This window comes from Anoplopoma fimbria, chromosome 20 (genome assembly GCF_027596085.1).
Source record: "Anoplopoma fimbria isolate UVic2021 breed Golden Eagle Sablefish chromosome 20, Afim_UVic_2022, whole genome shotgun sequence".
In the NCBI taxonomy this organism is placed as follows: Eukaryota; Metazoa; Chordata; class Actinopteri; order Perciformes; family Anoplopomatidae; genus Anoplopoma; species Anoplopoma fimbria.
The window spans coordinates 13380359-13407036 of NC_072468.1; the positions used below are offsets into that span (position 1 = coordinate 13380359).

A 26678-nucleotide genomic window follows, 5' to 3' on the forward strand; every position below is an offset into this window, starting at 1 on the left:
ATAAATAAATAAATTTGTGGTTCTACAAAATGTAGAACAAGACAAGGTTGAAATCTAAATGTGTTTGGTCAATATGCAAACTTCCACGGGGAGAGTCAGCAGCCGTGTCTATAATGTGATTACTCATTTAAAGTGTTATTGTACAATTTCAGTTTCATGCCAACACACAGTGGAAAGGTTTTGGTTTGCTTTACTTTGAACTTTACTTGGGTGTTGAGGAGCTGCAACATTTGTTCATGGACAAGCTAAAACCTACAATGTACATTTACTAACACAAGATGCTACTGCTAATGTCTTCTCTGCACTCTTCACTGCTCATTCAAAAGCACCGGCCAACCAACGGTGTTCATTCATCACTCACACTGACTCAGGGACAGGCTTTGGCCCCCACTTTGCTGTTATCCTGTCACAAAGTGAAGGAGCACTGGCTTCTTTCCTTACCTTCTGAATATTATGAACAAGACCACAGAGCTCCCCAATCACTTAATCGAGGGTTAACATGCATACTGTGGATAATCTAAAATCAAAAATAATAGAATATAGGGTCATTATTGTTTTCAATGACAAGTGAATAATTGATATATTCTGCAACCAACATGTTAATATGTAGCAGAGCCTGACTCATAGATCAATTTTAGCTAATAAAAAATATATCAGAATCTGCATGCATGTCTGCCGATAAGTATCAAGAAATTGTAGTTCAGACAGGCCAAAGATTCACCATTACATCATTTGTCCATCATAAAGACTCAAGACAAATTCATAAAATGTTCCACACACACACACTATATATGTCGGTCACCATTCTTTAATAACCAAATCTTAGGGATCCTTATCAAAAATGTACAAATTAATGAATGAATCCAATCAATGAAAATACCATATATCCAAGATATTATGTACAAATGTAACATGGCCTTAGTTATATCTGTGGTTGTGATGCAAGTGACATTTGCTATTTGTTTGTTATTAAAACAAAAATAATAATTAAGTGAATGTTCAACAGCAAATACACACAAGTCAGTGAAGCCTGGTTCGGTGACACTGAGTCATCCGTTATCACAGCCACACTGTACATCCTATCACTAACTAGAGAACCTCACCACAGCCAGAGAAGGAACTCTTTTGGTCAGCTAGCAATATATTTTTCCTAATCTATAGGAAAGAAATTGTGAGAAACAGTGTGTGCTTGTAACTTTACCTTAGCCTGGTGGAGATGTGTTCCCTCTTTTATACTTTCTTTATCTGGACTTTGAATTATTTAGGAATCGATTTAGGAAGAGTTGAATTCCACCTGGTTTAGCACACAGGGCAGCTTTGTTCTACAAAACATCTAGCAGGTTGCAAGACGATATCTTTACAGACCTTTCACTCCAGCTTTGATAGTATTACAGTTCAGCTTCCATCTTTTCCAGTTTCTATTTTTCTTTTTGTGATGCAGTTCAGGCTCCAGTTCTACCATTTTATAATTTCAGCCACCAGGTTATAAACACTAAACTAAGATAAATTGTGCAGCCATATTAACATTAATTCATGAGATGCAGCGTTAGAGCGTATGTATTCTAATAAAGGTGGGGCATCAATGTAGTCTGAGGACTTGCTGAGAAGTATATTGGATTAGTAGGTGTTAAGTACCAGTGATACTTTGTTTAGTGTGTTATTAACCTATTTGCAGGATATACAGAAGGACTGAGGCAGCTCATCACAGCAGTGTTTGTCATTGGTAGAAGGGGGTGATGAAAAGACAATGGCCTAGTCAGAGGGAGTGGAGGTGTAGCATGAGCTTACTTCAGTAGCCTTGCTTGTGCCCCTCTTCTTTGTTTGATATGGGATTTAAACCTTTTTTCTTTCATTTTTTAAGTGCACCAGAAAATCTCCACGCAGTTTGAACAATACAAGATGTCCTCCAACTGAACAGCAGACTGCAAAGTTCTGTTTTGGCACACTACCATACACGGCTCGTTGGCCAAATCCCTTTTGCTGGGACTCCATACCACAGCGTTGTTGGAAAAGGAACCAAGAATGATGTGCTTGAGCTTTGCTCTTGTGTGTTGGTGTAATCTATTCTCTTTCCAGGTTTCCATGGTGAAGAGGAGGTCATGTGGTTCACGGCCTGTCTGTTTGGTTGAACCCTGGGTGACACTTGATGTCCTCGCAGATCCATGTTCTTCACTTAAGTTTACAATCTATCTATACTTTGGTCATCCTGGTGGTCCATACTGTAATTGTATAACATTGGTCTATTCTGTAGACACAGTTGCTCTTCCTGAGGTTTCTTTCATTTTTCAGTAGATTTTTCCTCAACAAAACTTGAGGGTCTAAGTACAGACAGTGTTATATGCTCCACAGATAGTAAAGCCCCTTCAGGCAAATTGTATGATTTGTGATATTAGGCAAAATAAATAAAATTGACTTTTCTTTCACTCATGAAGCCAGAACAGGAACAGCAGAGTGTTTATAGCAGGCTCTTGTAAACTGTAAATCCACAGCTCCACAATTGATAACTAATAAATAAGACATCTGGTTAAATTACACTTGTGACAAGTAATTGGCAGAATTGTGACAGATGCATTTTTGGAGAATACTTGATGGAATTTGCCCCAATAAATGTCACAATCGAAACCACATGGGGGTGCTAGAGAACATGTGTGTGGAGCAGAGGGAACCTGGAGCAGGGAGTGCTTTTTGTACCCTTGGCTTGAACTATTTTTTAGAGACATGATAGAACTCAGAGTATGTGTTTGTGTGTCTGTGTGTGCGTACGTACCTGTGTTCGTAGGATCTCTCCTTTGGTTAGCTGCATGTCTCCAGTGAGTTCTTTAACAGCGATGCCCAGTGGCTCCAATCGCTTACTGAAGTAATTAGTCATCTCAGCTGCCAAGGCCTTCATAGGAGCCACATATATGATCTACAGGGAGAGGGACACACAGATAAATACTGCAGGCCAGAGAACAGATCAGGGTAGAGTCAGGACGGTAGAAGATGGGGGGGGATGGGGGGGGGGGTTTGCAGGAGAGCGACGACTGGAAGGACACCGTGGTGATAAATGAGCAAACAGAGGTGGGATCATTTGTTCCCTGGCAACCAGCACAAATCACAATTTATTGAGAAATATGATACCAGCCACTTGGATGGGTATAGTTTAATAGTGATCTATGAAAATTGTCACTAGCTGGGACTGTGTGTGAGCGGATGTGTGTGTGTCTGTAAGCCTTCATGAAAGAGAACAAGGCCTTTTGGATGTCTGAATTATTTATCTGAGTGTGTGTTAGGATTTGACACGGTGGTTTTATGACGACATACCAATATTTTTAGACCGAGCTGCCAATAGCTGACTTTTTGTGCATATATTTAAGATTATTTTTTACCAATCCTTGCTGTATTTAATTGTGTCCACTTTCATCTTTTATTGTACAGGAACAAGTACTCAAGATAAACTTGTGAACCACGCTCACGATGAAAACTGTCTGTGTAATGAAAACCCGAGGAACATTAAGTGCAACCAAAGGAAGGACTGAGGGTAGTCATGGAGGTAGGGAGGGGGAAATGGAGATACTCTAGGTCAGGCTTTCTAATCAGGATTTTGTGGCTTTTAATTTGGTCCTTTAATATTGAGTACCTTTTTTTCCCTCCACATTACAGCTGCACATTGCACACTTTAAAGTCAGTTAAGCATTTACTTTGACAACTGAACAGCTCTACGTCTGAACCTAGTTTCTCAATCTGTTGGGATGAAATAATCTGCCAATGTTGGAACAGTTATATTATTAAATGTACAGATTTCTGTCTCTGCTGCTTTATTGCAGCTCTACTTACTGGTTAAAGGCGGGCTGGCAATGTCATGTATTTTACATACAGCAAAACATGATGACACACAGTCCAGATGAGGATTAACTCAATTCTTGAGTGTTAAATTCTTAATAAATCAAATCTACTCTAAGGATGTTATTTTCTGAACTTTAACTTTGAGGTTTGCTAAATTAGGGAGAATATACTTGACATTTTAAATCACTTTATCAGAGGCTTTATGAATAAATAGCATACAACACAACTATCCTTTGATGGTTTGCTATGACATATTTTAGTATTGTTTTGTGGTGTTTTGTAAAACATCTGTAGAGAGGAGTGGAGGGGTTGACGTATTGTGGAAGAAGACAGCTTCCTTCATACCATCCTATAAAGCTCACACTGAACATGTGTGGTGCTCCTGCACAATGATGTTCAAACCGACACAAAGTTACAGGTAGATTTCAGAACTCTGTGCTGACTTGCATGTTGTCATGTTATGTATTTAAACTAGGGATGAGTTCCGAGAACCAGACTTATATTGGTACATGTTCCTGATTGGTCAGAACCATAACACCTATAAGCTCCTGCAGCAGTCAGGGTATGCTATATCGTCATTTGACCTTCTTTCATTTATTGAGCGTTTGCTGTTCTCAGTTTTCCTGAAGATAAAAGTAACTTTTTTCTCTGTACAGGTGACCGTCTACTGATTATGATGCCCTCACTGTTCATTGATCACAACGTACAAGATCTTTGAACAGCTGGGGTAACTGTAACAAACAGTCGAATTCAGTAGTGTAGGTCAGTAGGCTATCTCTCCTGTGTTTTTATGAGCCAGGATGAGGACCGGTAGCAGCTCTTCCTGGGCTGGTTCAAGCCTCTATGATGCTTTTCTCTGACTCAGTACATCGGATGTCTCAGAAGTACCTCACATGTAGGAACAACAGAGACAACACACAGTTAACTGGCACTCAGCCATCTGGGAACCTGAAAAAACAAAACCTCATTGCGTCATTGTTAAGATGCTCCACTGTAGCTACACACCATGATCTGTAGCCAAGGGTGAGCTGAAATCTCCAAATAACAAACATTTTACATTGACAGAACACATACTTAACTAAAAGCAACATATTGGCCTGAGCGTATAGTTCACAACATTGCCGATCGATAACTCTGTCACCATTCAAATCATCAGTGAGAAAATGGTCGGGGTATTTTATTTCCCAGCATGTCATGAGATATTAAAAGTCACAAATAGTTCAGAGATTTTAAAGGAAATGAAAGGACTAAGAGTCAAATTAAGAGATACAATCTTACATTTTCAAAGTCATGTTTAGTGTGTATGAAATAGTTTCTAAACAACTGGTGTTTGCCTTTGTATTGGGACATTTGAACTGTTTAGATTTGTGTTTCACAGTTTTTAGAAGTTCTAGTGTTTTAAGAGACATTTTTGAAAGCTGGTGTAAGTCTAACAAATCAGGACCATTTATCATCATGGATCACGTTTTATAAAGCCAATACCGATCCAGTGAAATGCCTGAATTTGCCACAATCCAGATTCCGAGGATCTCCTTAGGATACTACTAACTGTAGATAATATATAACTAAAGAGTCAAACTTCCTCCACTTCCGTACCATTGATTCATTAATGTTGAATTTCCGCAGCTGCTCTTATTCCCATGTTCTACTGCGTGACTGACAGCCTTGAGTTTGAAGCTATTGGCGAAGAACACCACTGAGGTTAAATGACAAAACACGCCATACAAATCAGTAGAACACCAAGCCTCTCTGAGGAAACGTAATCAAGTAAATCCAGCTCTCCTTGACTCTGAAGTATCAGAAAGCTCCTGTTTAAATGCTGCCTGAAAAGCCAGCATCCAAAGCTCCATGGATCAGATCTAAATCTCTGCATGGGGTGTGTGAGTCCCAGCAAGGAGCATGCTTAATCTCCATGAGGCGTGTTGAGAGACTCGGGGGTGGAGTAACACTGGAAATATTAAGCAATTATTGCAGACATTCTTAGACATTACACAGAAAATGGTCTGACAGCCAGACAGACATATTACGGTCAGTCAGGGTAAAAGACTTCCTACAAATAAGCACTGTTATATCCACTGTATTCTGGATCCCTTGTTTGTATGTTTGTGTTTGTCAGCATCAGACCTTGAATTCATCCTTCTTGATGACGCCCCCCGGCTGCAGGTGCTGGTGGATCTCATGAAGGACCGTCAGCATGGCAATGTTGGTCTTACCGGCACCAGTTGGAGCGCAAATGAGAAGGTTTTCGTTGGTGTTGTAGGCCGTCTCAAAGACCAGGGACTGGATCCTGTTCAGACGCTTCATCCCCTTGAACACCAGCTGAGCGATCTGAGCAAACACAGGATGAAGAAGAGTTAAGGCATCATTGCAATTTAAACATCATAAAAAGACTTGGAATCAATAATCAAGGTTTTATGTAATATATCTTGGTTTTATTTTTGATGGACAATTTATAGGGCAAACTTAAATAAAAATAGAAACAGAAAAAAAACAAAACATGTTTTTTTCATGTATTTCATTTATATAGATGGAAATAAGTTTTTTCTTTTTTGATAGATAATTAAATGAATTTGTTTTTATGTAACTTTGCTTAAAAGATGAATCAGCTCCCTTACACTTCCTCATGAAAATTGACAATACTTTCCGAATTATTGGTCAAGATTTGCCCCCCATTTGATAATGATGAAAAGTAATAAGCATGTTTTGCTTTTATTTTCTTTGTTCTGAATAAATTTGATGGTTGGAAAATCAGCTTTTCAAAAACAGAAAAAGCTAGATAATGATCTGTATTTAATTTATGTCATGATTATTCCTAATATACTTGTTACTGTGTTGTACATTTAGGACTGCATCTAACTAACTGACAACTACTTTTAGGGCGACTGTGGCTCAGTGGTAGAGCAGGGTCGTCCTTCAAACCAAAGGACCTCTCAAAATGTCATCATTCACCCATTCATACACTGATGACAGGGGCTACCATGCATGGGGCCACCTGCACATCAGGACTCTATCTAGCATTCATACCCATTTATACACTGATGGAACAGCCTTCAGGAGAAATTTGGGATTGAGTGTCTTGCCCAAGGACACATCGACAAGGACTTGAGGAGCCGGGGATCAAACTGCCGATCCTCTGATTGGAGGACGACCCTGCTCTACCACTGAGCCAAAATCACCCCAATGTAAAGACTAACACAAGAACGGTGCTGTCAACCATCATGTATGACCAGCTAAAAGTGTGTGGCAGTGTCTGTATCTGAAAAGAGATGCCCTCTGACTGGATTTTCTTTGTTCTGCGTTTTGGAAATTTCTGGGTGTCAACCTCATAAAAAAACGTAGGGACCAGCTGACAGACCGCCTCCAAGAGGAAGCTACAAAAATGGCACGGCCCCAAAAAACGTGATGATAGTGGAGCGAAACGCCAAGACTACAAGCTTATTCAGAGACAAGAGTGAATATGCACCCTAACAGCAGTCAGGGGGCGTGGCTTCTGGTGTTGCACAGCCGGGGAGGAGGGGCCAACTTTGAATGTTGTGTTTGCATACCGTTATAGAGAACATTTTAACATTTTATTAATCATTATCGTAGCGTGCTGTGAACTAGGGCCGCACGATTACAGACAAAATGATAATCACGATTATTTCGATCAATATTGATATCGCAATCATTTATCACGATCATCGATTTTGGAGAGCACTGCGTTCACCTCCATGTTTGCTTCATTCCTGCTAATGTACAAATCTTTGCATCATTTGGCATCACAGCTCCTTTAAGTGAAGCTAAACGTGGTGATCGCCCCCTGGTGGCTGGCTGTTAGTTTAGGATCTAGTGATTTGATATGCAGCAGGTTCATCTTAAAGATCAATATCACAGTCAATCATGTTCATTTCATTGTAAGAAGCTAAATTCATGATCACGATCAATATTCAACTTTCTGTGCAGCCCCTCTCTGAACTATGGGGTAATGTCCGCATTTGGGGGCATTTAACAGTATTTGGCTGCCCAGTTGACCCCACTGGTGACAGAAACACACTGTGCGCTGACATGTAACACAGCCGGGCGATCCATTACAGAAAATGTCGGTGACACAAAGTATGAATAGATTGCAGAGAAAGAGGAGCAGAGAGAAAATGTGTGTGGCGGGATCAGCTGTCAGTCAGGCTGCCTTCCCTCTGCCTTCACTATGGCAACAGAGTGCGGCTGATGGCCCTCAATCTCACACTGCCTCTGATAAGTAGAGAAATGGCCACTGTGAAGGACAGTTGGGGCCACACACACACACACACACACACACACACACACACACACACACACACACACACACACACACACACACACACACACACACACACACACACACACACACACACACACACACACACACACACACACACACACACACACAGAGAGAGAGCGAAAACATCCAGCTACTGCACAGGTGAATCACCTCCTTTAAATATGATTCTCTTCATGGCATGGACGGACGGGGAACTCTGAAACATTAGCTTGGACTATTTCCTTCAGGTTTCCACGTTTTGAATAATAATATGTTGATTTAAACAGATAGACAAAAAAAAATAGAAGTACTGTAATGTTCACTGTTCAAAGGTCAGTGTTCTCTGCAGCTCACAGCATGCAGGCTCCTCTGGTGTTGCTCTGATATGTGTTCACTCATAGAAATCAAAGAGAAACTTGTTAGAAAAGGCAAAAAGGAAGCTTATACTGCTAGTGTCCCTCCAATAATCACATGTTCGTTAAACTGATTGTTTGCAGTGACATTGGAAATTGTACCATAAAATCTTGAGATGAATTATTGTATTTGTGATTTCTATCATCCTCTTTATCCCGCTCCTAAAGCATATGCCACACAAAATGAATGTGTTTGCATAAGCACAGATGAGTGCAAACACGTTCAGTTCAACACAATACAGTGAGTGTGGGAATTGTGTGAACAGTTTCAAAAATATTTCGGGTTCAATAGTAACGACATGAGGAGCTGATTTGCGGAACCAAAAAAAGCTTCTGAGATGTTGGCCAAATAAACTTTGAATCAATATGTGCTTCCATCAATTTCTTTAATGAGAAGATATGGATGTGACTTTTCTCTTTAATGAATTTGTCATTTCTTATCCCTGCGTACCCTTTGGTGTTCAATCAGAACACCTTTCGACTCAGCCTGAGGACATTGATGAACACCACAACACACTCACTCTGTTTGTTCTTTGCTTTTTGGTCTCTCTGGTGTAGTGGAGGCCTGTAACAGTGAGTGGCACTGTGACACAACTACTTTGTGTACAGGGCAGGAACACAAGCAAGAAACATCAACAGCAACATACGATTTAACAAGTGGAAGTGCATCTTCTGTCATGCACTGTAAAGTTTGATTCCTTTTAATCCTGAGTGAGTGAAATGAATATTACGCACTGGAAAACTAGTCAGACGGTAGAATCTCATACACTAGAGGTCACTGCAGTTCCAGGTGTGTTCTCTACCTCCATATCTATTTTTCATGTTTTCTCCATCAGAGTACCCTTTCTCCTACTTCCTCTGCGTTCCACCTCTCTCCCAGTAAAGCTGCTTGCGGATGCCTTAAGCTTAGACAGCAGTATTATTTATTCAAGGATTCATTAGAGGTATGTCATCACTTTCCCCTTCCCTTCGTTTCGCTCCAACACTCATAGAAAGAAATAATTAAAGAGTGCATGTCAGCCGAGGATATGCGGGGTGCTGTTCGGAAGCTGGCCCCACAGCCCAGCAGGGGAAAGAGGTTATTAATGCATCAAAGAGCAACTTTATTAGAGTCCACTTAAGCTGGAAGGAGTGCAGAGCTGCTGTGGTTGCAGCTAGGTGCTGTGTGGGGTCAGAGGGCTTCTGATGAGCAGCTTGGAACCCCCACTGATGTATACATTGCGGTAGTTTTGCTGTTTTGACTGATGATTTCCAGCAATGCCCACGGCCAGTAATTAAGTTATTCCCCATAGAAAGTGAAAGTGAAACTCATGATGTTTGCATGGTCAACAAAAAGTTGGCTACATGTGCATGGGATGGGCATCCGACATCCCTGCTTAGACAACAGCTCCACTTTCAAATGCAAATGGACAAGAAGCATGATTACAGCCATTCAAAGTTTTCCTGTTCAGTCCAAATATTATCTGAAAGGATGCAAATTCAAACAGCTCAGAAATGATGTCTAAAAAATGATTACACCATTGCTTCTGCAGCCAACAAATTGAGTTTTTAAATCACGTTCAGGGCTTCTGACTTGAAACCAATAAGTAGCATTATGAAACCGCTTTTGGAGACAGTGCAACCGTGCTTCTTGTAATTGTTCCATTTCTATGTATGAACCTTGACAAATGTTGATCATAAGGAGGGAATTTGTGTTAGCCTAGAGCCAACTGAGGCTTTTATGAGGATATTCAACAACAGTAACGGGACCTGTACAGGGATTCATCTGCTGTCCAAGAACCAAGTGAAGCCCTAAGCTTGCATTCTCCATCCATCCATTTCCTTCCGCTTATCCGGGGCCGGGTCGCGGGGGCAGCAAGCTAAGGAGGGTCCTCCAGACGTCCTTCTCCCCAGCAACACTTTCCAGCTCCTCCTGGGGAACCCTGAGGTGTTCCCAGGCCAGACGAGATATATAATCTCTCCAGCGTGTTCTGGGTCTACCCCGGGGCCTCTTACCAGTTGGACGTGCCTGGAAAACCTCTAAAGGGAGGCGTCCAGGAGGCATCCTGATCAGATGCCCGAGCCACCTCAGCTGGCCCCTTTCGACGCGAAGGAGCAGCGGCTCTACTCCGAGCTCCCTCTGGATGTCTGAGCTCCTCACCCTATCTCTAAGGCTGAGCCCAGCCACCCTACGAAGGAAGCTCATTTCGGCCGCTTGTATCCACGATCTCATTATTTCGGTCACTACCCAAAGCTCATGACCATAGGTGAGGGTTGGAACGTAGATGGACTGGTAAATCGAGAGCTTTGCCTTACGGCTCAGCTCCTTCTTCACCAAAACGGTCCGGTACAACGCCCGCATCACTGCTGACGCTGCACCGAACCGCCTGTCCATCTCCCGCTCCATTTTACCCTCACTCGTGAATAAGATCCCGAGATACTTGAACTCCCTCACTTGGGGCAGTGACTCACTCCCAACCCAGAGGGTGCAATCCACCGTTTTCCGGAAGAGAACCATGGCCTCAGACTTGGAGGTACTGACTCTCATCCCGACCGCTTCACACTCGGCTGTGAACCGCCCCAGTGCGTGCTGAAGGTCACGTTCCGAAGGAGCCAACAGAACCACATCATCTGCAAAAAGCAGGGATGCGATTCTGAGGTCCCCAAACCGGAAACTCTCCTCCCCCGGCTGCGCCTTGAAATCCTGTCCATGAAAATCACAAACAGGATTGGTGACAATGGGCAGCCCTGGCCCTTGCATTTTCTCTAATGTCCATCAGGGGGCGACTCCTCTGGTTGAATAGAAGTCTATGAGAAAATGACTCTCTCTTGATTTCTTCCCTCAGTAAACATTGTAAACATGAGTTTATGGTCTCAATCTCTAGTTTCCAGCCTTCTTCAATACAGCATGATGTTCATTTAGTAAATTATGGTCCATTTAGAGTCAAATAGACCATAAAGCAGGGTATGCTTCAGGGCGGGCTTACTGTGATTGACAGGTCTCTACCACAGCCTAGTCCGGTCTGGGAGTTGTCCGTGTTTTCGTCTTAAAACTTTAAGCCTTATATCTTATTCAGCCTCTTGTACGTGATTAATGCATTGTAGTTAGTTATAGATGCATGGCTTAATTACTCAACGGATGTATTTGGAGCTTTATGCTCAGCTACAGCTGGCCAGAAATCAGCTACTTGTAGTGGGAACACAGTCCAGGTCTCCAAATATCTCAAATTTCACATACACCTCTATCAGTAACGTAGGGTTACTGGCATTCACACTGTTCCATAACTGAACAAGTTAAGGTACAGTATGGATGTCACTGAAGCACACTATCTTCATAATGACTGCAGGACTTCTTTTACTCTCTCTGAACAAGGGTGTGATTCCAGTCTCTTCCCGTCTACCCAATTATTTCCCCCAAGGCCAAGTCCACTGAGCTCCTACTTATAAATATTCATTTTTGAATTATGGACCACTGAGCTCCACTGTGTTTTGTGAGGCTTCTGCACACTCCTTCCTGTGACCAGAGAGGCACAACAATCACTTGAGCGGCTGGCCCTCATTTTGATTTATCGACTTTGTCTGTTTGTACCGAAAAGCCAGTGTCCCCACACTCCTTAAACATGCTAATTCATGTAAATGTATGCCTGCCCCGGAATTCACCTTGAGGTAAAGCATACATGTTGTAAATAGAAAGTTGCCATCATTTAATGATCTTTGGAAATCTTCAGTGCTTTTTTATTCTCTCCTTAAAACCTCTCCGGCTTCATTGTTATGCTAATGTATGCACACAGATCCTCCAATTGGAGATCCAGCTGTGCCTGCCAAAACTTGTCTCGAGGGTGTGATGTTGTGGGGAGGTAGTTACTGCACTGCGATGGGCATCACGCAGGTGTTAACGTATAGGTCGGACCCCGCTTAGCCAAATTCTGGCTCATCAAGAATTCCACAGGACCTGGTGGTAAAACTGCACTGAATGTGTCCGGCTCCTCAGTGGCCCTAGGCGCTCCTCCTATGTGGTGCAGGTGAGCGGGCTCATTATTTTGACACTTTACTAAGAAATACAAATATAGTGAATCAATATGTATGTATTTTGAATTTAAATGTTTTAAAAACAAAAAAAGAAAGCAAAAAACAGGTGAAAATCAAATTATGAAAATACTATTTACAGCACATTCTCTTTTAATGACTGGGAAGGCCTTTGGCTAATCTGCAGCACTATGAGCCTGTCCTTAACTTTTTCTCACCATTTCCCTCCCATTAGTAAGTGAGGGCAGGTCGTTAGCTGTCATAACTAGCCTGTTTACAATAGGAAACAACCTTTTACACCTGGGAAAGTACAAACTTAATGAAAATCAGTAAAAACAATAATGGATGAGCCTTCTGTATCGTCTCTGTTTCTATCTGGATACATGTTTAGTGTGACATTAATTGCTACATTTATGGTTTTATTTAAAAAAAGGAATTTGGTAGAATTAACACTGAATGTGTTTTAAAACAGATAATGTAGCACAAAGATAGAGCCCTGATCTGATGTAAAGTTTTAAATCATTTAAATGAAAAGTACAATATCTGACAATTATGTTCACAGCTTCATCTTTTTCTATCAGGCGACGTCCTATCCAAACATCATTGTGGTATGGGGGAAAAACGCTCTAACTTGTTTGGACGTCTTTAAATCGATCACAATCGTCTTGGGCTGCGCAAAGCACAGAACCAGCGAGAGAGCAGAGAGAGAATAGGGAGGAGAAAGCCTTGTGACATACAAGGCAAGTGGTCAGATTATTGTTGTAGGGGTTGAAACAAGCACTTTAGGTGCACTCACTTTCAGTTGGACCTCCAGATAAAGTGGTTAAAATACCGTGGATGAACAGTTTTCAAACTGTTTGATCATCTGATTGCTCGTGTTTCGTGACCTGTTGGATCTTTTTTTGTAACAATGTTGCCATGTTCCCAGACCTCAGTAATTGGGTGAGTGCAAAGTTTAGAACCGTCATCAATTAAAGAACTTTTTGGAGGGTACCTCATGTCTTAATATGATAGCAGACAGTAAAGTGAAAGGACACTGAAGGAGAAATAGACAAAGCAGAAGCAAACTGGAGATGTGGTGTTTCATGGTTGGTGCCCAAACCCCAGACTACCAGGGCGACCTCTAAAACACGAGTCTTGATGAAATGCAGTTGTACAAAGTTTGTCATTGTTGACAGAAAAAAACCAAATCATTGTCTATTAGTTTGGAAATACCACTAAAAATCTAACCTGTAAAATGGTATTTGGACAACCTTGGACAAACATTTTAAAGGTGCAGTATACGAGGTAGGGATCATTTCCATTTCCTCTCAACACCTCTCAACATGGCGACGCCTGATCCTGCAGCTTACTGTGCTAACAATTATCAGCTGTAACCGCCGTATGAGAGCAGTGCAAAGGGACTGCTGTGAACTAACCAGTGGAGCACGCTCACATGCACTGACATGCACTAAAAGCATTCTCAGCCAGTACGGCTATGTCAGCAAATCACAGATAAGCCCTGATAACAACAGAGAGAGAGAGAGAGAGAGAGAGAGAGACTTATTCTAAGGTAGAAATTACTCTTCTATATCTGTACATAGCAAACGTCATATAGTGCTCCTTTAAGTTGCCACCATGCAGACTTTAATACTACTGATTGTAAGTCGCTTTGGATAAAAGCGTCTGCTAAATGACTGTAATGTAATGTAATGTAATAACCAATTATCACATCTTATCTAACTAATCAACAATGATTAGAGATGGCATAAAGGTTAAGATGCACTAACATGTTTTACATTATGTTTTGTGGAGACTGTGTGAAAGGAGTTGACCTTGATGGTAAATACTGAGGGTGTATTTTGTGGTTGTCATTGGACACAAAGTTATTAAGTTGACAGGAGCTGAGAATACTTTATCAAAGAGAGATTAAAAGAAAACACATCCAGAGCCAACTGGCTCATTGTTCTCTTTTCTCCAGATACAGCTCTCCAGTATACGACTCCAGTAGCTCAGTGTTTTCTACAATCAGAACTCTGACGCTCGTCCCTAGAACTACAACATGCACCAGTTATGACAACCAAGTTGCTGCTTTATTGCAAATCAATTCACATCATTGCAGCTGAAGGTTCCTGGCTGTATTCAGCCGAAAGCATCCCACAATTTATGGCGAGGACCCGGCATTTAAAACACGGAGTGAAAGCTTTGCAGAGCCCAGCTGGCCATTATAGGACCATACACATCTGTGGTCAACCTTTCAGCAGCGGAGTTAAATAAAGTTTTTAATGAGAGCAGCTGTTGAAGTCTGGGGCAGAACCAATCTCTAAAAACCCAGCTGGCTCCAGCAGGACTTGCTGCATAACAGTTTCTGGACCCTGAAGATACTGGAGCGATCTGTGGCTGTGTAGAAGAAGATTGAGTGTTTCTGTAGAAAGACATACACACAGCAGACAGAGGGAGTTAGCTTTTTAGGCTGTCTATAAAGTGTAAGCAGCACAAACGGTGTAGATAAGAAGATGCCCATCAGCCCGTCTTGGGCCAATGCTGAGTGGGATGGAAGCTGACAGGCTCATTAACACAGTGGATACACAGCCTACGGCCATATGGGCAAACTGGGAGGACTGGGAGTATCCCACCAATCCACCAGCCACTTAAAACACACTAATTGGGCGCACATATATCGTACTAATGATTCTACAGCAACAGCTAAACACCAGTGTTGTCCATATCCGTTGGCCTCCCAGTTTGTAGGTTTAATGGTTAGGCGGAGACGGCCCAGTCCGTGAGAGCAGCCACCAGGTTTGTTTGGGTCGCTGCTATTTTCTGTTACTGTGTGTTGTGTGTTGTACTGTATGAGCCACTATATGAGCTCCTGAACTAATTAAATTCCTCTGTGAATCGGTAATGGGAAGCTAAGAGATATAATTGTTGTCATTTTGATGCCATCCTTTTAATTACTTTCTGGTTCCATTTCATTCCATTTGAATTGACAGCCTGATCAACTTTTAATTGCCAGTTTTTGCAAACAGCTTATCAGCCTGCTCCAAGCCTGCATGCAGAGTACTAAATGACCTGGCCAAACACAACCCCCACACACACACACACACACACACACACACACACACACACACACACACACACACACACACACACACACACACACACACACACACACACACACACACACACACACACACACACACACACACATAAATCCCAGAGCCAATCCTATGGATCCACGTGCAGGCTGAGCACACACATGCCCACCAACCCTTCGCACCAGATGCACCATGGAGTTTGACGGAGTGAGATGCGGATGCAGCAAACAGGAGGCCCATTCATTTCCCTACAGAGTCTCAGCAGCGGGAGGAAGAGGGGGAGGAAGAGGGGGGAGGGCTCAAAGAAGGGAGAGAGAGCTGGGAGGAGGATGGAGATAGCAAAGAGTGAGGTAATCCATCATTTCATCCAGAAGCATCTGCTGAAGAAGCACCGAAAGCATTGGGCCCCCCCAACCTTCGACAAACACAGTACAGACCACCCTGCAGCTTACATAGCACTAATTAGTTTCATTTATAAATCAACAAACCTTATTATAACTTTGTATATATAGTTATCAACATTTGAAATATAAATAAGCATAATAAACCCTTATAAAACAGTGAAACTGGGTCTTTCGTCTTCTAGTAATTTAAATAAGTGTTTCTTGTTAAAATAGATTAGAAAGTGACGACATGATTGTTTTCACTGCAGATGTTCTATACTCTATACAGAGAGCTACCGTTTACTGTGTGGAAAGCTGTAATCTCGTGGTCTCCAGACGCTTCATCAAATATGTGCGTACATGAGGAGGTTGCATTATTATTTCCATCATGTTATACTGTGTATAAAAGGATGTTTTTCCCGTAAAGCTAGTCATTTTGGCGTACTTACGTTTTCTATTAGAGTAAAGAAAAGAATTTCCCATAACGTTGTTTTAATTATTCCTACATAACTGTCCACTTGACATCAGACAATATAGTACCTAGCAGTTACTATATTGACAGGACAAACTGATAATATGATGTGTTTGAAATTTCAACAACTGTCAAATAAATCAATCTGGATCAATCATCATGGACAGAAAGAGTAAAACTCTACAGTCCACTATCTATCTTTTACACTTCCAAATGACAGAGAGCAGCTCTGTTTTCTCAAAAACAAGTTCTGTGGTCGAGCCTAAAGAACACATCAGCCTGCAGCAGTATAGAAACTATACATCAACCAAGAGTCGTATTTTGTGCTTCAGCCAATTGGCATAATTAACACCTTAATTAGCAGCAGCTAAATAAATCTGACAGCAACACTTTCATTTCCTAGACAGTGTTAATAATGGAATAATCAAATATAATAGTACAGTTAAATATAGAATGAAGTTAAATCATGGCTACAATTTAAATTGCACTCAAATCAGCTTTAATATTAAAGTTATTACGTGTTCATGTTTATGATTGACTTTTTGATTGATTCATTGATTGATTCATTGATTAACTCCTTCATTTAATACAAAATATATGGTTCTCAAGATTATAAAAATGTACTGTTACTAGTGAGAAGTTATACCAAGGAACAAATGTTGTGGACCCATATATTAAAGAGTTTTGGCTTTTTTAAAATACTCAAAACATTATTTGGAAAGAACCGCTCTTGCATGGACATGAGGAACCAACTAAGGTAGGAGCTCAGAGAGACACAGCTCATTAGGATTAATATTTACCAAATTATTATATATTATGGATTAATATGGATAAAATCAAAAGGGACAGGTCTTATTAGAGATGCACCGACACCAATATCAGTCCGATACTCACTAGCTGGATCGGGGTTATGGTGACAATGGGCCAATCTGGTATCAGATACCATTACATTAACAATTCAGTACAATTAAATCTATATATTAATTTGTTACATTTTGTTTTACAAAGATAGGATGAGCCGGATGTTGGCTTACACATACTATAATGATCCCATTCACTCCCACACAGTGAGCCATACAGCTCATGAATTAAACTTTGGTACCTGATCGGTACTCGGTATCTGCTGATACCCAAAGACCAAGGATCTCTATCAAGGTAGGAAAAGTCGGACTGATGGATCTTAGAGGTAAAAAAAACAACAACAAAAAAGTGTAAAAAGATTGTTGAAACTCTTAGACATCCTAAAAAATCTGTTGCAGCAGCTGATTAACCCACAGGCTACTGCGAGGTCACTAATGAGTCCATTCAATGTTTTTTTGGAAAGATATATTTGAATCTGACTACAAACATTCGTAACTTGGCCTGAAGCAAAAACATTGATGAAGAATGTAGGCAGAGATATAATGCCCTTGCCCATGTCATCAAACACTTGAGGATTGTTTCAGTTGGTTCCATTTTCTTCAAATGAATGAATCTTAATAAGTATTACAATCATATCACTGTTTCCACAGAGGAAAACCTGAAACTAAAACTGTCAGGCTGCCTGAGAAAGGTCATTAGTAATATTTTACCACTTGACACAAAAACCCTGGCAAAATGCTAATCTAAATACTATTTTATATGATAACATATATAATATATTTGATTGCATGTAATTTAGTGTTAATCTAACAATATTCCAGTGAATCAAATTTGATTTAAGAAAAAACTAAATTTAGATCGGGCACTGACATATGAAGAAAAAAATGACATGTCTAATTTAGTAAGAGACTGACAGAAGCATAACGCACACACCTTTTTTAATGGCTGACAGACAATAGGTAGATTTTTAAGGGGATCTATTCTTGTGTGCTGCCTCTCCATCAGAGAGGATTGTTAAATTCTTGAACCCTTGAATCCTTCGAAGAAGCCTTGAAGACTCGCAGCTCCTGCTTAGCAAGTCTAAGCAAACACACAGAGCCACAGTTGTGTGCTGTGGGGGAACCACATCAAAACTGGATTAGGAAATGCAATTAAGGTGGATTAATTATGGATGGAGGGCTGTTCAGTTCTGCCTCATGTTTGCAGGCCTGTGCTCATCCACTGGCTGCTTCCAGCACAGGAAAGGGAGAGGGCAAGCTGTCAACAGCCCGGAGAATCAAAGCATGTTGAGAAAGGGTTGTGATGGAGGAACACACTGGAATGACGACAGAACCAGGCCTGCTCACCTGTTCCCATCAGCTGAGAGCCCGACCGCATCTGTCCCTGATGATTGAACATATCAAGCTTCCAATTTGAGAGGTGGATAAGATGGGCGTTAAGGACGGGAAGATAGGAAGTAATGCTGGAAGCTAAATGATTATTGTTTAATCATTAAAAAAAGAGAGTCACTGCAATCCCATCCCATATCTTCTCAAACAGTAGCCTTTTTTTGACCTTACACATCTATAGACTAACTAATAAAGTTCCACATATAAAGCTTTCAAAGCAGGGCTGGGTCTGGTTATGCAGGGTTTCTTCCCCCAGAATAACTTGAGCTAGCATCCCTCCTGCTTATAACATTCTAGTCGGTCAGTCGATTACTTCTTGTCCGACAAAATTCTCATTGGTCGGAAAAGCGCTGGTGTCACTTTAACAAGAAGAAGAAGAAGCGCCTGTTAATACATTATAATTGTGGGCAGGACGGACGTCTAAGTGTGTGTGAGGGTGTCTGTGTGTGTGAGAAAGATAGAGAGAGACAGTCAGAGACAGGGAGGTCATGTCTTGTCATTCTGTTATTCAACAACAACAAAGAACAACAAAATTATTTAGCTAGATCTTCCCACTACTGGACTCGAGGTAGATGTAGCTGCTTCCCACGGGAGAAGCTCCGAGGAGCGCCGTGCACTTTGGAGAGCACTGCATCTCTCAGTTTATGTCTCTCCGTCCTTACAACTGTGCTGCTACAATGCATAAAGATGGCGGTTTGCAGGTTGGGATCGGTTGATAACAGCTTCTTTCTGAAGGTTGGGCAGGGCTGATTGTCAGGCATTAAAAATCCCTGACCTGCGCATCACTTCTGGATAGGCTTTGACAATTGGCATATTTCAACATGTTTGGTATTAAAATCAACCTACTGGTAATAATATAAGTGCCTCCTATGACTGTTCATATTTTCGAGAATCATATAAAGATGGTCATGTATGTGCAAATACTTTCTTTTTCATAATTTATTAAGGCTATACTGGGGTCATTTAGTTAATCTAGAGTAACATGCAGAATTGTTTTTTCCCTATAATCCCAATTGAGGGTCAAAGGTCAGAGGGCGTCATATGCTGCACACATTGTAAAGCCACTTTAGGCAAATTTATGACACTGGGCTGTATAAATAAAAATTGCCTTGACTTGTTCTTCCTCACAAACCCTAGCCAGTTCTAGTTCTGTTTTTAGTGAAACTCAACGCCTACAGCACATGTTTCACATAAAAAGCTGTCAAGTAGCTCACAGGGCAATATCTCTTTTCTTTTTTGTTTTTGTCCTGGGTAGTGTTTGGTTTCATTGATGGCGACAACACAGCCGAATGGTAGAGGCAATTGGTATCAATTAGTGAATCATGAAAACACTATTTATGTTGATAAGAAAGAAAGAAAATTGTGGTATAAGGACAATTCTTAAGTGTCAAGCATCCGAATTATACAGTATAGAGCGCAAATTAGGAGTGAAGACTCATTCATTAGTTCTACCTTTCAACCCACCCACGCCCACTGAGGCTCTCCTGTAGCAGCTAAAGAGCGCCGCTTCCTGTGTCCTTAATCCCTCTCCCTCTACAGACTGCTCCCTGTGGGAATGTGTCATTTCTCAGAACGTGTTAGCAGCTAGAGTGGATCAATTCATAGTTCAGTTGTGTGAGCATCACAGCTTCGGTCTATATTTGAGTTCCAGTGTCCATTCTGCTCTTGGTATTATGAGGTACATCAACATTGTACCAGTGGTAGTGTACGTTACTGTGCGTGTTTGGTCCATCAGTGCTACTCACGTCTGGCACTTGCTCTCACTCACAACACACTGAGTAACAGATTTATTCAGAATAAATTAGGAAGGCTTTTACCACAGAGGCAAGCGTTGGACGCCTCGACCTGATTCATTAGTTAAAAAGCACCCTAATAAATTCCTCACTTTTAATGTTTCAAAGAGCTATTAAAGGCGTACAGAGGCGCGCACAGCCCTGTTTCCTATTACAGCTTTCAATAAATGACAATCGGCACTCAGTGTACACGGGAAGAGGAGGGGAGGGGGGCGTCAGACTTTTCAGCCTGCATTTCAAAGCCTTTCTAATAGCACATAAAGACTTATTAGGCATTGTGTGCCGGCGCTTTAGAGGAGTGAGGCACTTTGTTCCAGAGTTGCCCAGGCTTAAGTTAATGAATAGAGGCGCTGCTTGACTGAGGCTAATTCACATCGCTCAGCAGAAGAGGTTCCATATCAATCTATATCAGTTACACAGGGACTTTCAAAGATGAAGGGAAAACTGCTGGTGAGCCAGAGAGAAACTGAGAGAAGAAGAGATAAGCCTGTTAGAGAGTGAGAGAAGAAAGCGATGGAGCCTCAGAGAATTTACTTCATCTGCCATTCAGATTGTTTAAGTTGAAGTCTTTGCAGGGAGAAGCTAGAACAGGAATTCAGGAATGGCTGCATGTCTGATAGACTGCACGAAAACAGTTGGAATCTATGTACAGCACAATCAATGAATCAAACAGTGACATTCATTAATAGCTTTGTGTCTTTTCCAGGAAATGAGCTCCTAAGAGACAGATGCTCCCATTATATAAATGCATCCTAAATTATCCCAATCAATGGAAAACCATGCAATAACAAAGTGTTGAAATTGGTCCCGGCACTGATTTATCCTTATACTCATCTCAAAGATGACTTAGATTATTCAACTGTCCTCTAAATCTGGAGTCTCAGTTTTATAAAAAAAAAACAAAAAAAAACATAATACTGTGATAAATGTGCAAACCCAAATGCAATGGCTATGAGGATGACATGTAATGGCTGTGTTGCAATATTACAGAGATGTACTCAAACATGTTCCTGCTAACAGCACCTAGCCCTTGTTTAAATAGTGGCACCGGAGTCTGGATCAAGGCGGAAGCCTTCAAGTTCAAACAGCTGATGGAACAAATAGACCTAGCTTTCTTAGACTGTGCAGGATGTATCAAAACATGCCAATAACTCAGAAGACCAAAAGAACCCCAAAGTCATAAACTCATCTGTATTGGATGTTTATTTCCCACCACCTAGTAGAAAACACGCTTGGGGTTAAAATAACTTTTACATCACAATTCTGATCAGAAAAGTGCCAAACAACACTGAGTCCAAAGACAAATATTGTTAACATATTGGAGAACCTTCAGAATTGTGGCAACCCAGATATAATAGCTATCAAAACAGTATAAAGATTTAACAGTAGCCTTAAAACCATGGGTCAATAACGAGTGTGGAGCAACAGAGTACAGCTCAAACAAACAAGACCTGAACAAACACTGCTGAATACACGTGTGGTCCAATGCACAGTACAGGAACCAACTCCTCAAGACAAGACCCACAACTGTCTATCTCCATCCACACAATGTCCAAATGAATGGGAGTTTGAAAAAGGTTTGTGTGTGTGTGTGCTGCAAAGGTTAAGTGTGGTTTACCTGTGTTGTGCTCAAGGCATCAGAGGAGCATGGTTGCAGTCCCTAAATCAGATCTAGAGCACCTGGGCCCAGTACTGCACAGGATATAAAAGGCAGGGCTTCCAGTGTGGCCCTCTCTCTTCCCTGGCAGCACCTGCAACCCCTTTTGCTTGCTTAGCCATTTGTTATACGTTTTTACTCAACAACACCACAGAGTTTATTATCGACCATTTCACTGACTTAACACACCTCAAATCCAAATTTGCTCATTATGTTCTCTCTGCAATCCACAGAGAGTCTGGGATATGTAGTGTGGAGGTTCAAATGGGGTTTAAACCTATTGAGATCAGTTTGAACAGAGGCTACACATTTTACTAAGCTGATTACCAGGTGGTGGTGGCCATGGAAAGGCAGTGCTTCTTATCCAACTACCATAAACAGGAAAATGATTTAACCCTGTTTCTATTGTTTAAAGGCAGGGCTGGTTATCTTAAGAAACTAGCAAGAGAACGCTAGATTTTTAAAATGATCCGACCTAATATCCAAGCCCACTGTTGCCGACTCTTCTCCAAGTAAAGTAGCTAGCAGCCCTGGTTCCAAAAGTTGCAACACTGACAACTCGCCCCTTCAGGCCAACCTCCAAAGCCACTCCCCTAAAATGATCATTATGAACATAAACGACAAACATGGGATTTTTCCTAGTACTCACGGCTGGCTAGCAGCTGGCGGAACACTGTGGTGATGAGCAATAAGTACATTTAGTGTTTTTTGTCAGAGCGTTTAATTCATTGATTTATGCAAGGATTTAATGAGAATTTCAATAAAAATATCAATAAGGGTTGAAGTAAGTAATCTGTGTAGCATTTGATCTTTTTTCCATTTCAATACAGAATGTGAAAAACCAAAAAACTGCTCTGTTTTTGGTTCTTCTTAGTGCTTGCAGACTTTCTTCCTGCGCGGAGGACAAGAGAGAGGGAGCAACGAGGCAAAGGTCCAGACATTGTGAGGGCCCGGAGTGATGAGGACCTGCTACGTGTATAGTCAGATTATTTATTAGACTTTGGCCTGACTGGAACTGGCATATACCAGCTGGCTTAGTGAGCTGACAGTTCAGGGGTTCATAATGGATAAAATAAACTTTATTTGTACAATATTTTGTCCGAACAAATTTGAAAGCAAAAGTGCATATACCTGTGTTATACTCAAAGTGTACATACTTAGCCATGGCAGCAGTAGTCATGAGTGAATGAATGTACAACTAGATATGTGAAAAAGTTGTATAAAGCCTCTAGTGTCTCCAGAGAGAGCGGTGTAAAATCTGATCGTTTTCCTCAATGATGTCACTTGAGTCAGTTACGGCTGAAGGCAAGTTTAAAAAAAAATCTGGGGATGTGGAATAATAAAGAAGTGTGCTTGTGTGAGTGAGTGGTGAGTCAACCAGATCTCTGATGCTCACTACCCTGGATGAGCGAACCTTCAACAAAAACATTACGTAATGTTGCAGTTTACATCCATGTCTGTCCAAAATGTCATCATTTCATCTTTGTAGACATGGCCCAAAAACGTGTTTTGTCAGTTCACAAACAAATAGTAATCAGTTGAACCTTGAATGCAAGTAAAAGTTTGTACCAAAAATAATTCACGAGAATGGACCAGACAGACGGACGGATGGACAATTTGCAAACGTCCTGCTGTTCTTGGCCTGGAGGCATGAACAGCAGACCCAACACCTTTCCAAACAATTTTCCCAAGCTGCTTGAGATTCTAGTCTGATATAAGAGCCCCCCCATAAGTAGAAAATGATCTAAACACAAAGAAGAGAAGCCATAGACATGAACACTGCTATTCATATACACAAAATATTTGACTACAGCACTCTGTGTCTCTGTGAACACATCTCTGTGCCTAATGGAAGGATTAACGGTCAAATCTACAACCATCCCCTTGATGAGGATTGAGATTGACAGGCATTGAAGAGACCTTAGCACTCAGTGCAAACGCAGACACACGCACACGCACACACACACACACACACACACACACACACACACACACACACACCTGAGCCAGTATCAGAAACTGTGAAAACATCAAGAGCAACAGTGCAGATGTGATTAAACCGTCGGTTTATCAGTTTGTCATGGCACATGATTACACACACTCCCATCCGTAAACAGGCAATTACACACACACACACACTAAAACTAAATCTAGTTTATGATGATGTTCATTTGCATGAGTGACAGGAAGGTTAAGAGAGGTGAGCAGTTACACTAGTCTCCTGTAGTGTCATCAGTGTGTGAATGGGTGAATGATATGTAATATACTACTGATTGTAAGTCGCTTTGGATAAAAGCGTCTGCTAAATGACTGTAATGTAATGTAATGTAATGTAATGTGTGGTAAAACGCTCCTGAGGATTACGGATATTGTACTTTGGAGCCTTCATCAAACAAAAGGCTGCATTCAGAGGAGAAGGGATGACCTTTTGCACCACTGCATCTTCACTAGTGATGCAGTAATGATGGACAACAGAGTCCTCGTCAGCAGACAGGATGGGAGCAGAGCCTTTCAAAGACAATGATGTGTGTGGAGCAATCCTCCGCACTCTTGCCATGCCTCCTCCCCAAAGGCTGGAGCAGACTGGACTCCTGCCCCATAATACGGCCCAGTGGTGGCTTTATAATGGCCACCAAAGGCTAGGGGGAATGTTTGTACCAATGTGAGTGTTGGTTTGTCAGTCAAGGTGTCAGTCAGACCGACGGGTCATTGTGTCTGTTGACAGCCGGCCGAGAGCTACAGCACTTCCATTAAGAAGGAACATCACTCACTGGCCATTACAGCCACAGTCCTCTGCTGTTCACTGGGATGGAGGATAACAGGGACCATATATACACCCAGGTATCAGCAAACTCTCCTGGCAGCTGAACAGAGTGACATGGAGGCAAAATGCTGATATGTTGATATGCATATCTGGGTAATCCATTCCTAGGATCAGGGTCCCATAGTGTTGTATCAGATCTACAGCCTGGAATCTGCTGAACTATACCATTAGCATTCACCTTTCAACATTTGTACGTAATACAAGTTTTAAATAACTAAAGCCTAAAGATTTAACTGAAATGGGTTGTCTGAGAGAGCAGATGTAACAGGTTAATGATAAACATACCACATGTATTTCAACAAAAAATCCCCGCTCATCATTTTTCTGGGACGTAATTGTTGTATCTAGTTCTATTTTGTATATAATTCATTATGTGTATATTCTGTTGAGATCTGATATTGCTAACCTTCTGCCTTGGAGAAAATGGGCTAATGTTAGCATGCTGAGTTTGCCACCTAGCTAGCAAACAACCTCAGTCTTCCCTCAGTAATTGTATTGATTTTGTTCTTTTTATCAGGAGAGTCGGGTCTTTCACACACACGTTCAGTTTTTATATCAGCAAGGGGATGGAGAAAATCTCCGAATATCTTCACTTTTTAATGGAAGGCTGCAGCCTCATGGGTTTGAAGTTAACTAACACCAGTAGCTATATAAGTTGAGGCTAGCTGGAATGGTTGCTATGGTAACACTACAGCATTGACCGTTGATGGAATTTTAGACCATCTATCTTTTAAATGTTAATATTAATGGATACTGGGCTGTTCTATTATACTTTTCTATTGTTATACGTGTTAAAGTAATGAAATATCGGTTTTCTGGTTACCTAATTACATCTAGTTGCTCAGCATCCAATTGTACAATTTAATTGTTTATGTTTCACATACCTCTAACCGATATATTAATATTCATGGTTATATGTAGTATTTATATACTTTACAACCAATGCTATTTAACTTTATTGTGTCAAATTAGCTATTAAGTTACAGTATATTATAAAGTAAGAGAAAGGTTTTTCTAAGTGACGAGAGGGGAGCTTTAGGATTCACTTTTAGGTGTGAGTTTGGTTCAGCAGGAAACAAAATGCATCAGGATCTGTTCCTGTGTCTTTATACTGAACAGACAAGTATCAAAGACACACACAGTCCTGCCGGGGACTGAGCTGGAGTTTTGCCCACTGGCAACTTTAGTAAAGTGCTTCTTTCAATATAAGAATAAGGTAGATCTTCAAACACTTTTAAGAATATATTAAGTTTACAGTTTCAGTTCACTAATATTATTTTGGACAATAACATTTATAGATGAACTAGAAAATATGTCTTTGTCACAGGTGTTTGATAAGGCACGGCTGTGACTCAGGAGGAAGAGAGCGGTGGTTCCATCCCTGGCCCCGACAGGCTACATGTCAAAATGTCCTTGGGCTCATAAGTGAGTGTGTGTGTGAATGTTTATTGCCCATGATGACCTGATGAGCAGGCGGCAACTTTAATAGCAGCCTCTGCCACCAGTGTATGAATGGGTGTGTGAAATGGTGAAGTGCTTTGAGTGGTTGCTAATACTAGAAAAAAAGGTGAACAAATGCAATCTATTTAGCATAACCACATTTTAGGGATCCAAGGTTTTGCACTCAGCAGCTCACGTTACAGCCGTCTTGGAAAGAACAGAGTAAGCAGAGGAGTCTGCAATCTGTTATCTTGCTATGTGGTT

General features: G+C 41.2%; 1 protein-coding gene across 1 annotated transcript in view; it reads right to left on the reverse strand.

Moving 5' to 3' along the window:
• The window catches only part of ascc3 (activating signal cointegrator 1 complex subunit 3), a 141740-nt gene that overhangs the window by 80952 nt on the left and 34110 nt on the right, over positions 1 to 26678 (reverse strand). The window contains exons 9-10 of the mRNA XM_054621123.1: positions 5950 to 6153; positions 2768 to 2908 (exon numbers count right to left, since the gene is read on the reverse strand). Of these exons, the coding sequence (XP_054477098.1) occupies positions 2768 to 2908; positions 5950 to 6153 (345 nt within the window). The remainder of the gene's footprint in view (positions 1 to 2767; positions 2909 to 5949; positions 6154 to 26678) is intronic.